General features: G+C 45.6%; 1 protein-coding gene across 1 annotated transcript; it reads left to right on the forward strand.

Annotated features, from left to right (window-relative positions):
* Positions 1-1,252: 1,252 nt before the first annotated feature.
* LOC132468034 (phosphatidylinositol 4-phosphate 5-kinase-like protein 1) lies at positions 1,253-12,282 on the forward strand. Its single transcript, XM_060065672.1, is given in 10 exon segments — positions 1,253-1,337; positions 1,340-1,470; positions 1,818-1,868; positions 2,500-2,654; positions 3,283-3,407; positions 3,915-3,976; positions 4,405-4,460; positions 8,291-8,400; positions 10,063-10,225; positions 11,616-12,282. Coding segments are annotated over 10 exon segments (1,287 nt in total). The 5' UTR covers positions 1,253-1,282; the 3' UTR covers positions 11,995-12,282.
* The last annotated feature ends 88 nt before the right edge of the window (positions 12,283-12,370 follow it).

The raw sequence follows: 12,370 nt of genomic DNA on the forward strand, positions 1-12,370 counted from the left end.
TCTCTCTCTCCCCCCACTCTCTCTCTCTCTCTCTCTCTCTCTCTCTCTCTCTCTCTCTCTCTTTCTCTCACTCTCTCTCTCCGTCTCTCCCTCTCTCTCTCCGTCTCTCCCTCTCTCTCTCTCCCCCCCCCTCTCTCTCTCTCTCTCTCTCTCTCCCTCTCTAGCCACACCCTCAGCGCACACACCTGGGCTCCTCCTTGTCCGTCCTGTCCTGACTCACCTGCCTGGAATGCTGTCCTGAGCGGGAGCTCTGCGCCACAGGTTGGGCGCTGGGTTTGTTCTCCACGTCTTGCTCCTCCAACACCAGCTGCGGCTGAACGCAGCACTGGGTAAGGTCGTCTAACTTTATACCATCAGGTTCGATACGGGGGCTAATCTCTGCCCTAAACAGGACTGAATTTATTATTTTCTATTCCCCTTTGAAATTCTTGCAACTTGTATTTCAGGTTGAACCATTTCAAAACCACCATTCAACTATTCACTGTTCACAAATTCTGATAAAAGAAATAAGTTGCAGATATTCAAAATATGATATTCATTATCATAATGATATGTAGGCTAAATGCATGTGTGTTTTTGTGTTTATCCTGAGTTTACTGCTTCACTATTTTAATACAATAGCAGGTGGAACAGCTTGTCATCAAACCAGGAAGAGTCACACCCTCATGCTAATATGAGCCAATAAGAAACAGGTTGGGACAGCAGCTGCCTGCTCTGTGTAAAAAAGAAATGGGATGCTGCTGCCCAGTCCTGGATGCTATTTTAATTTTCAGTAACATAGCATACACTAGCCACTTATTATCAACGTAGCATACACTAGCCACTTATTATCAACGTAGCATACACTAGCCACTTATTATCAACGTAGCATACACTAGCCACTTATTATCAACGTAGCATACACTAGCCACTTATTATCAACGTAGCATACAGTAGCCACTTATTATCAACGTAGCATACACTAGCCACTTATTATCAACGTAGCATACACTAGCACTTATTATCAACGTAGCATACAGTAGCCACTTATTATCAACGTAGCATACAGTAGCCACTTATTATCAACGTAGCATACACTAGCCACTTATTATCAACGTAGCGACTAGCCACTTATTATCACGTAGCGACTAGCCACTTATTATCAACGTAGCATACAGTAGCCACTTATTATCAACGTAGCATACAGTAGCCACAGTATGAAGGAGTCATTAAGGAGCAGGTTGGGTTGTGGGCCATGCCCCCTCCAGTCAGTGTGAACCCAGGTCAGCGGTCAGAGGCGGAGATGCCGGCCAAGAAGAAGGCGTCAGCGTCGGGCGCGACGCGGCGGCGGCGCGGTGGCAGCTGCGGATGCTGTGGAGCATGCTGGGAGTGTTCGAGATCAACCAGGACCACGACTTCTACGGCCTGGCCTGCTTCATCAAGACCGGACTACAGACGGCCCTGACGGACAACCTGGACCCCCCCCCCCTGGTGAGGCCGCCACCACACACAGGGAGGGGGTGGGGGAGGGGGAGGGGGGAGGGGGAGGGAGGGGGTGGGGGAGGGGGGAGGGGGGAGGGGGAGGGAAGGAGGGAGGGTAGGGGGGGGAGGAAGGGAGGGAGGGAGGGAGGGAGGGTAGGTAGGGAGGGAGGGAGGGAGAGAGAGAGCGAGACTCACCAGAGCGTCCAATTAGTATAATAACAATGTAAATGTTGACCAACCAAGTTAGTATTTACGGTTATTATTGTTTTATCATTTGGATGAATTAATTATGATTGGTGGTGGTGCAACATGTGACTCAGACTCCACCCCTCCTCCCCCCCCCCCCCACACCCCAGGAACAACTGACAGCTGATTGTTTCAAAAAACAGGAAACTCAGGTCCATGAGGTGAGTGACTTTACCTTCACAGGAATAAACATTAAGTTAATGAACTTAACTTGACAGTTTATAAACATTAAGTTAATGACTCAACCTAAGGTATTATCTAAACATTACAGTTTATAATCATTACAGTGATACTTAACATTACAGTTCATTCACATTACAGTACTGTATCCACTAAACATTACAGTTTATAAACATGACAGTATATCTACTCATCATTAAAGTAATCTTAAACATTCCAGTTATATGAACAATATGGTAACTCCACTAGACATCCCTGTCATGTTATATTAACAGGTTAGGGTTACTATAACATGTTGTGTTCTTATAACAGGGAGAGGGTTAGGGTATTAGTGTAGCTCTCCTGGAGAGCTTCAGCCTGGACCTTGTCTCAGACTGGACCTTGTCTCAGCCTGGACCTTGTCTCAGCCTGGACCTTGTCTCAGACTGGACCTTGTCTCAGCCTGGACCTTGTCTCAGCCTGGACCTTGTCTCAGACTGGACCTTGTCTCAGCCTGGACCTTGTCTCAGCCTGGACCTTGTCTCAGCCTGGACCTTGTCTCAGCCTGGACCTTGTCTCAGCCTGGACCTTGTCTCAGCCTGGACCTTGTCTCAGACTGGACCTTGTCTCCAGGGCTTCCAGATGCAGACCTTCTCGGGCCCGGTGTTCAGCTCCTTGAGGAGGTCCCTGGGTCTGAGCGAGGAGGAGTATCGCTCCTCCCTCAGCTCCGACGACTTCTACCTGCAGTTCATCAGCAACTCCAAGAGCAAGGCTGACTTCTTCATCACGTACGTAGACCTCCCCTCTGGACCCTACAGATCAGGAACCGGTTCTTCATCACGTACGTAGACCTCCCCTCTGGACCCTACAGATCAGGAACCGGTTCTTCATCACGTACGTAGACCTCCCTTCTGGACCCTACAGATCAGGAACTGGTTCTTCATCACGTAGGTAGACCTCCCCTCTGGACCCTACAGATCAGGAACCGGTTCTTCATCACGTAGGTAGACCTCCCCTCTAGACCCGACAGGGACGGTTCTGAAGAGCGCACTCAAACACGCGTGACAGCCCATCTCCTCTGAGAACGTCTGGGGGTCTTCAGCTCTTTGGAAGGAGAGCGTACTGGTCAGGTGAGCCGTGGCTCTTCCCCGTTCTGCTGGGAGCTCAGCGAGTTCTACCAGATGTTTCAGCTGGGCGGTCAGAGGCGCCTGCTATCGTCGTTTCATCATGGTTTGGTTTGACTGTGAGTTGCTCTGGATGAGAGCGTCTGTGAACGTCAACGTTAGGAGCACATGTGAACCAGACGGTCAACACTTGTCTGAACACGGCTCTCTCAGGAGCTGGCACCTGAGCTCTACACCAGGAGTAGAACCAGCCACCGTGAGGTCCTCAAACCTGGTGTCTCTCTCCCTGCAGACACGACAAGAGGTTCTTCCTGAAGACCCAGAGCCATCGAGAAGTGAAGTTCCTCCTGTCCAACCTGCCGCTGTACGTGGACCACCTCAACAGATACCCCCACTCCCTACTGGTCCGCTTCCTCGGTACGTTTATATCTTCTGTATCTTCTGTGTCCTCTATATCCTCTATATCTTCTATATATTCTGTATCTACTATATCTTCTCTGTCTTCTATATCTTCTATATATTCTAAATCTTCTATATCTGCTATATCTCCTGTATCTACTATATCTACTGTGTCTTCTATATCTTCTATATACTCTATATCTTCTTTATATTCTATAAATTCTATATCTTCTGTATCCGCTACATCTTCTGTATCCACTACATCTTCTGTCCCTCTATATCCTCTATATCTTCTGTCTCTTCTATATCCTCTATATCTTCTGTATCGTCTGTATCGTCTGTATCCTCTATATCTTCTGTCTCTTCTATATCCTCTATATCTTCTGTATCCTCTATATCTTCTGTCTCTTCTATATCCTCTATATCTTCTGTCTCTTCTATATCTTCTATATCTTCTGTATCGTCTGTATCCCCTGTGTCCCCTATATCTTCTATCCTTTACGTTGTGAACCTCTCTCCCCTCAGGTGTCCATAAGATCACCATCCCAAACCACACCAAGGGAACCAGGGTAACCAGGAAAACCAGGGTAACCAAGGGAACCAGGGCAACCAAGGGAACCAGGGTAACCAGGGTAACCAAGGGAACCAGGGTAACCAGAGTAACCAAGGGAACCCGGGTAACCAGGGTAACCAAGGGAACCAGGGTAACCAGGGTTACCAATGTAACCAGGGTAACCACTGCTCCCCTCAGCATGTCTGTACACTGGCTTCTATTCTCTGCTGGTATTCTACTACAAACTACGGTTTTCTACTGTATTATACTGTATACTTCTATATTGTAATGTATACTACTGGAAAGGGCTGCATTGTTCTGTATTTTATTATATACTACTATGTACTACTGCAGAGTATTGTAGTCTACTGTGTAAGACTATATACTACTACACTCTAACTTTATACATCACCGTATTCTACTGTGTACTACCCCCCCCCCCCCCCCCCCCTGTCTCCCCAGAAGTACTTCATCATCATGCAGAGTGTGTTCTTCCCTGACGACAGAATCAGCAGCAGGTAGGGGTTAGACAGTACAGAGACAGGTCATTAAGGAGCAGGTAGGGGTTAGACAGTACAGTGACAGGTCATTAAGGAGCAGGTAGGGGTTAGACAGTACAGAGACAGGTCATTGAGGAGCAGGTAGGGGTTAGACAGTACAGAGACAGGTCATTGAGGAGCAGGTAGGGGTTAGACAGTACAGAGACAGGTCATTAAGGAGCAGGTAGGGGTTAGACAGTACAGAGACAGGTCATTAAGGAGCAGGTAGGGGTTAGACAGTACAGTGACAGGTCATTGAGGAGCAGGTAGGGGTTAGACAGTACAGAGAGGTCATCAAGGAGCAGGTAGGGGTTAGACAGTACAGAGACGGGTCATTAAGGAGCAGGTAGGGGTTAGACCAGGGGTTCTTAACCTTTTTGACCTTGAGGCCCAATTTTTAAAGTACAAAGTGGCCCGGGGCCCACAAAATATTAACACTGTATAGGTTTAACTGACCTCACTCTCGGTTTAATTTGTATTCAATAATAAACCCAATCCACTTACTGTTTAACAAGCAAAAACCTTGTAAAATAAAATGAAATGATAAAATGGGATCATCACAAAGACTTTTATTATGTGTATGTAACTCATACTGTATCATGACACTGAACAGGCTGATAATTCCTGGACCAAATCAGGCTGTGAAAAGAACATTTTCAAGAATCAAGTCAGGATTTTTAATAATAATTAAAAAAAATACTAATATTAGGATTTTACTTTAAATTAAAAAAAAAAGGGGGTGATAAAATAAATGCATTCAAATAATATAAATCTATTTTTAAATTAAATAAACTGTAAATAAAATTGAAATAAAGTGCAAATTAAACTATAGCCTTATAATCTGCAAAGCCATTTGAAAATTGCTTCAGCAGTCTCCATTTTTTCATGACAGAAGAATCTTTATATCTGTGACAAATGAACAATGACACAAATAATAACAACAATGAACAACAACTCCCTTTTTAACTTCACCTCTTAATGAGACACTTGGGCCTGCCTCTGAGACATAATCAGATCCAGTCTGGGCGGAATGGGAGAAAGGCTCACTCTCAGAGTAGCCTCCAGTGTTGCTCTGAGTCTGTTTCGGGCTTTGGTCTTAGTTGTGGCCACAATGGAGAACCCTGATTCACACAGGTACGTAGTTGTGAATGGGAGCAGGAGTTTCACAGCCCTCAGTGCAAGACATGGGTACTCCTTTGAGACTGCAATCCAGAAGGAGCCCAGGTCCAGTTTGCCCCGCTGCAGCTTTAAAGTGCTGTCATTGGAAACTTCCAGAAGCTGGGATTCCAGGTGTGAGGGCAAAGCAAAATCACTTGCAGTGGGGTCCAATGCAAATGGGTCCAAAATCCACATGTTTCCCTCTCTGGGATCCTCAGGAAAGTAGTCACCAAATTTCTCTGCCAGTTGTGAGAGGTGCTGGGAGACTGAGTCACTGATATTGACATGAGGGGAGTTTTCCAAAATGTCAGACAAAAGTGGAAACATGTCCATCCTCTTTTCCTGGGCCCTCTTGGTCCACAAAGCAAGTTTCCTCTTGAAAGCTTCAACTTTGTCTGCAACAAAAAATATGTTGCTGTTTCTTCCTTGAAGTGAGGTGTTCAGTTGGTTCAGTAGTGAAAAAATGTCACAGAGGTAGGCAAGTTTTGCTGTGAACATTGTGTCAGCATAGTAATGTGCAAGATGAGATTTTTTCTCAGTGAGAAAAGAGAAGACCTCATTCCTCAGTTCAAACAAACGATTGAGGACCAGTCCTCTTGAGAGCCATCTCACTTCACTGTGATATAGCAGCTGGACATGATCTGCTTCTATGTCCTCACAAAGCTTAGCAAAACATCTGGAGTTCACTGCATTGTTTTTAATAAAGTTTATGGTTTTCACACTTACATCCATCACCTGGTGGAGATCTGGTGACATCTTTTTTGCTGCAAGGCTTTCGCGGTGGAGAAAACAGTGTGTCCATTTAGCTTCTGGTGCACGATCAAGTATCTGTCTAATGACACCATGATGCCTGCCAGTCATTGATGCTGCACCGTCGCTGCACACCCCGACGCAGTTCTGCCAGTCCAGGCCGTTCTCAGTGAAGTAGTTATCCATGCAGCGGAAACATTCCTGAGCCGTAGTGCGTGTTGGTAGCTCTCCACAAAACAGTATGTCTTCGTGCAAACTACTGTCCCAGCGATAGCGAACAAAAACTAGCAGCAGTGCAGCATTCGTGACATCCGTGGACTCGTCTAGTTGCAAAGAAAAAAAAGGGCTACTTTTTATTCTTTCTATAAGTTGATGCTGTATGTCTGAGGCCATGTCTGCGATACGGTGACTCACAGTGTCGTTTGAGAGTGGGATGGTCAGCAGCTTTTTTGCAGCGGCCTCTCCGATCATCTCACGGCACATATCAACAGCGGCAGGCAGAACCAACTCCTCCGCTATGGTGAATGCCTTCTTAGTCTGTGCAACACGTCTGGCTACGAGGTAGCTCGCTTTCAATGCACATTTAGAGTTGCTCGTCAGTGACACGACAGACCTTTTCTGCATCTGCAGTCCACTCTCCTTCCTCTTAAAATAATCCACCGGCTTTCCCACGAGCATCGGGTGCTTGGTCTCTAGATGCCGCTGTAGTTTTGAGGGCTTGAGGGCTTCGTTGGACAGCATTAGCCCACACTCCACACACTGGGCTTTTGGCACTGCCTCTGTTCCTCCATTTACGAAACCGTATTTAATGAAGTCGACATTGTATTTCCGCAAAAACTTTGTCTTTTGGGTGGAGGGGTCAGGATGTTCGTCGTCATGTTTTCTTTTAAAAAACTTATCCATATTTGCCGCAGCGAGCGAACTTGAAGAAGACTCTTCTTCTCTGTGTATTCCCGCTTCCACAACTGCGTGATGCATTACCGCCACCGCGTGGTCGAAAACGGCATTGTAAGTTACCGAGCGTCTCATGCGTAACATATCTCTGTCTTCACTTGATAATCTACAAAGTCCCGCGGCCCTTGGGGCCCACAGGTGCAAAACTGAAAGCTTTTCGCGGCCCTCTAGGGGGCGCTGGCGGCCCAAGTTTGGGCCGCGGCCCTATGGTTAAGAATCACTGGGTTAGACAGTACAGAGACAGGTCATTAAGGAGCAGGTAGGGGTTAGACAGTACAGTGACAGGTCATTAAGGAGCAGGTAGGGGTTAGACAGTACAGAGACAGGTCATTGAGGAGCAGGTAGGGGTTAGACAGTACAGAGACAGGTCATTGAGGAGCAGGTAGGGGTTAGACAGTACAGAGACAGGTCATTAAGGAGCAGGTAGGGGTTAGACAGTACAGAGACAGGTCATTAAGGAGCAGGTAGGGGTTAGACAGTACAGAGACAGGTCATTAAGGAGCAGGTAGGGGTTAGACAGTACAGAGACAGGTCATTAAGGAGCTGGTAGGGGTTAGACAGTGCAGAGACAGGTCATTAAGGAGCAGGTAGGGTTAGACAGTACAGAGACAGGTCATTAAGGAGCAGGTAGGGGTTAGACGGTACAGAGACAGGTCATTAAGGAGCAGGTAGGGGTTAGACAGTACAGAGACAGGTCATTAAAGAGCAGGTAGGGGTTAGACAGTACAGAGACAGGTCATTAAGGAGCAGGTAGGGGTTAGACAGGACAGAGACAGGTCATTAAGGAGCAGGTAGGGGTTAGACAGTACAGAGACAGGTCATTAAGGAGCAAGTAGGGGTTAGACAGTACAGAGACAGGTCATTAAGGAGCAGGTAGGGGTTAGACAGGACAGAGACAGGTCACTAGGGAGCAGGTAGGGGTATATAACCTGTATCTGACCCTCCAGGTACGACATTAAGGGATGTGAGCTGGGACGCTGGACGGCGCCGACCCCACAGGGCAGCCCGGTCATCAGCGTGCTGAAGGACAACAACTTCCAGGGACAGATCACACTGGGTACACTTTACTAAACTACTGCACAGTACTAGATCACACTGAGTACACTTTACTAAACTACTGTACTAGATCATACTGGGTACACTTTACTAAACTACTGTACTAGATCATACTGGGTACACTTTACTAAACTACTGTACTAGATCATACTGGGTACACTTTACTAAACTACTGTACTAGATCATACTGGGTACACTTTACTAAACTACTGTACTAGATCACACTGGGTACACTTTACTAAACTACTGTACTAGATCATACTGGGTACACTTTACTAAACTACTGCACTGTACTAGATCACACTGGGTACACTTTACTAAACTACTATACTAGATCACACTGGGTACACTTTACTAAACTACTGTACTAGATCATACTGGGTACACTTTACTAAACTACTGTACTAGATCATACTGGGTACACCTTACTAAACTACTGTACTAGATCATACTGGGTACACTTTACTAAACTACTGTACTAGATCACACTGGGTACACTTTACTAAACTACTGTACTAGATCATACTGGGTACACTTTACTAAACTACTGTACTAGATCACACTGGGTACACTTTACTAAACTACTGTACTAGATCATACTGGGTACACTTTACTAAACTACTGTACTAGATCATACTGGGTACACTTTACTAAACTACTGTACTAGATCATACTGGGTACACTTTACTAAACTACTGTACTAGATCACACTGGGTACACTTTACTAAACTACTGTACTAGATCACACTGGGTACACTTTACTAAACTACTGTACTAGATCATACTGGGTACACTTTACTAAACTACTGTACTAGATCATACTGGGTACACTTTACTAAACTACTGTACTAGATCATACTGGGTACACTTTACTAAACTACTGTACTAGATCACACTGGGTACACTTTACTAAACTACTGTACTAGATCATACTGGGTACACTTTACTAAACTACTGTACTAGATCACACTGGGTACACTTTACTAAACTACTGTACTAGATCATACTGGGTACACTTTACTAAACTACTGGTACTAGATCATACTGGTACACTTTACTAAACTACTTCTAACATACGCTACACTTACTACTACTGTATCTGTACGTAAATCACCACTGTACACTTACTGAACTTACGCACTACTAGGTGTCTCTCTGGTACTCTTGTACTACTACTGACTTACTAATCTACTGGGTACACTTTACTAAACTACTGCACTGTACTAGATCACACTGGGTACACTTTACTAAACTACTGCACTGTACTAGATCACACTGGGTACACTTTACTAAACTACTGCACAGTACTAGATCATACTGCATACACTTTACTAAACCACTTTAACATACGCTACAATACTATACTGTAATCTACCGTAACATACTCTACTGTACTCTACTGTAAGATACTCTACTGTGCTCTACTGTACTCTCTGTAAGATACTCTACTGTACTCTACTGTAACATACTCTACTGTACTGTAATGTACTCTACTCGACTGTACCGTACTCGACTGTAATGTACTCTGCTGTACTGTACTGTACTCTACCGTACTGTACTCTACTCTACTCTACCGTACTCTACTGTACCGTACACTACTGTACCGTACACTACTGTACCGTACTCTACTCTACCGTACTCTACTGTACCGTACTCTGTGCAGGGCCGGAGCGGTCGTGGTTCGAGGAGCAGGTGGAGCTGGACAGCGCGTTCCTGCGGAGCCTCAACGTGTTGGACTACAGCCTCCTGATTGGCCAGCAGGCTCTGCACCTTGACGAGCTGGACCAGAGGCACTCGCTGGCCACGCTCGTCAACCGGACCACAAAGTAAGTGTGTGTGTCTGTCTGTGAGTGTGTGTTTGTCTGTGTGTGTTTTTGATGTTCATGTGTGTGTGTGTGTGTGTTACCGTGTGTGTGTTTGGCTCTGTCTGTGTGTGTGTTTATTATGTTCATGTGTGTGTGTGTGTTACCGTGTGTGTGTTTGGCTCTGTCTGTGTGTGTGTTTATTATGTTCATTGTGTGTGTGTGTTACCGTGTGTGTGTTTGGCTCTGTCTGTGTGTGTTTATTATGTTCATTGTGTGTGTGTGTGTGTGTTACCGTGTGTGTGTTTGGCTCTGTCTGTGTGTGTGTTTATTATGTTCATTGTGTGTGTGTGTGTTACCGTGTGTGTGTTTGGCTCTGTCTGTGTGTGTGTTTATTATGTTCATGTGTGTGTGTGTTACCGTGTGTGTGTTTGGCTCTGTCTGTGTGTGTTTATTATGTTCATTGTGTGTGTGTGTGTTACCGTGTGTGTGTTTGGCTCTGTCTGTGTGTGTTTATTATGTTCATTGTGTGTGTGTGTGTTACCGTGTGTGTGTTTGGCTCTGTCTGTGTGTGTTTATTATGTTCATTGTGTGTGTGTGTGTTACCGTGTGTGTGTTTATTATGTTCATTGTGTGTGTGTGTGTTACCGTGTGTGTGTTTATTATGTTCATTGTGTGTGTGTGTGTTACCGTGTGTGTGTTTATTATGTTCATTGTGTGTGTGTGTGTTACCGTGTGTGTGTTTGGCTCTGTCTGTGTGTGTTTATTATGTTCATTGTGTGTGTGTGTGTTACCGTGTGTGTGTTTATTATGTTCATTGTGTGTGTGTGTGTTACCGTGTGTGTGTTTATTATGTTCATTGTGTGTGTGTGTGTTACCGTGTGTGTGTTTGGCTCTGTCTGTGTGTGTTTATTATGTTCATTGTGTGTGTGTGTTACCGTGTGTGCGTTTATTATGTTCATTGTGTGTGTGTTTATTATGTTCATTGTGTGTGTGTGTGTGTTTATTATGTTCATGTGTGTGTGTGTGTTACCGTGTGTGTGTTTGGCTCTGTCTGTGTGTGTTTATTATGTTCATGTGTGTGTGTGTGTGTGTGTGTTACCGTGTGTGTGTTTGGCTCTGTCTGTGTGTGTTTATTATGTTCATTGTGTGTGTGTGTTACCGTGTGTGTGTTTGGCTCTGTCTGTGTGTGTTTATTATGTTCATTGTGTGTGTGTGTTACCGTGTGTGTGTTTGGCTCTGTCTGTGTGTGTTTATTATGTTCATGTGTGTGTGTGTGTTACCGTGTGTGTGTTTGGCTCTGTCTGTGTGTGTTTATTATGTTCATTGTGTGTGTGTGTGTGTGTGTGTGTGTGTGTGTGTGTGCGCATCTCTCCCCCCCCCCACGAGCCTCTCACTGATCATGTGATCGCAGGTCTCTGGATCTGGACGAGGGCCCCCCCACCCGGCCCCTACTTGAGAGGCAGCGCTCCCTGGATGAGGAGCAGGACTCGGGGGTTCCCGGTGGTGGGGGGGTCCCCCTGGGGACCCTCCCAGGCGGGGGGGCCGAGGGGGAGTTCCACGCTCGCCACCGCCGGCTGCTGCCGGACTTCCAGAACGCGGTGCACGTGCTGGACGGGCCGCAGCGGCGCTACTTTGTGGGCATCATCGACGTGTTCACGCAGTACGGCTGGAGGAAGAGGCTGGAGCACTGGTACAAGGCGCTGCGCTTCCCCGGGCGCAGCTTCAGCACCGTCAGCCCCCACGCCTACTCCCTGAGGCTCTGCCAGTGGGTCCGCAGCCGCACCCAGTGACCCCCCCGGGCCACCCAGTGAGCCCTGCTGAGGCAGTGACCCCACTTCTGAATATTATTTATATATATATATATATATCAAAGTATGTATATCAATAAATAATTTTTGGACTGCTTAATAATACACTGCATAATCTAACATCATGTTATCATTAAGTCCGTGAAAGTGACATTAGAAGAGGAGATGGTTTTGTAATCTGATGTTATATGTCTGTTCTTACATTGTATGTTATCTTATATGTTGGTCCGGGTGTTGTTTAACAATAAATGTTGTTTTAGTTTTTTTGAAGCCAAACTAGTCATCTTGTCGACCGTAGTAGTTCATAAAAAATAAGAAAAAAAATAATCTTGAATTTAAAAAATGAATAACTACAGTA

Source organism: Gadus macrocephalus, chromosome 11, assembly GCF_031168955.1.
Source record: "Gadus macrocephalus chromosome 11, ASM3116895v1".
NCBI lineage: Eukaryota > Metazoa > Chordata > Actinopteri > Gadiformes > Gadidae > Gadus > Gadus macrocephalus.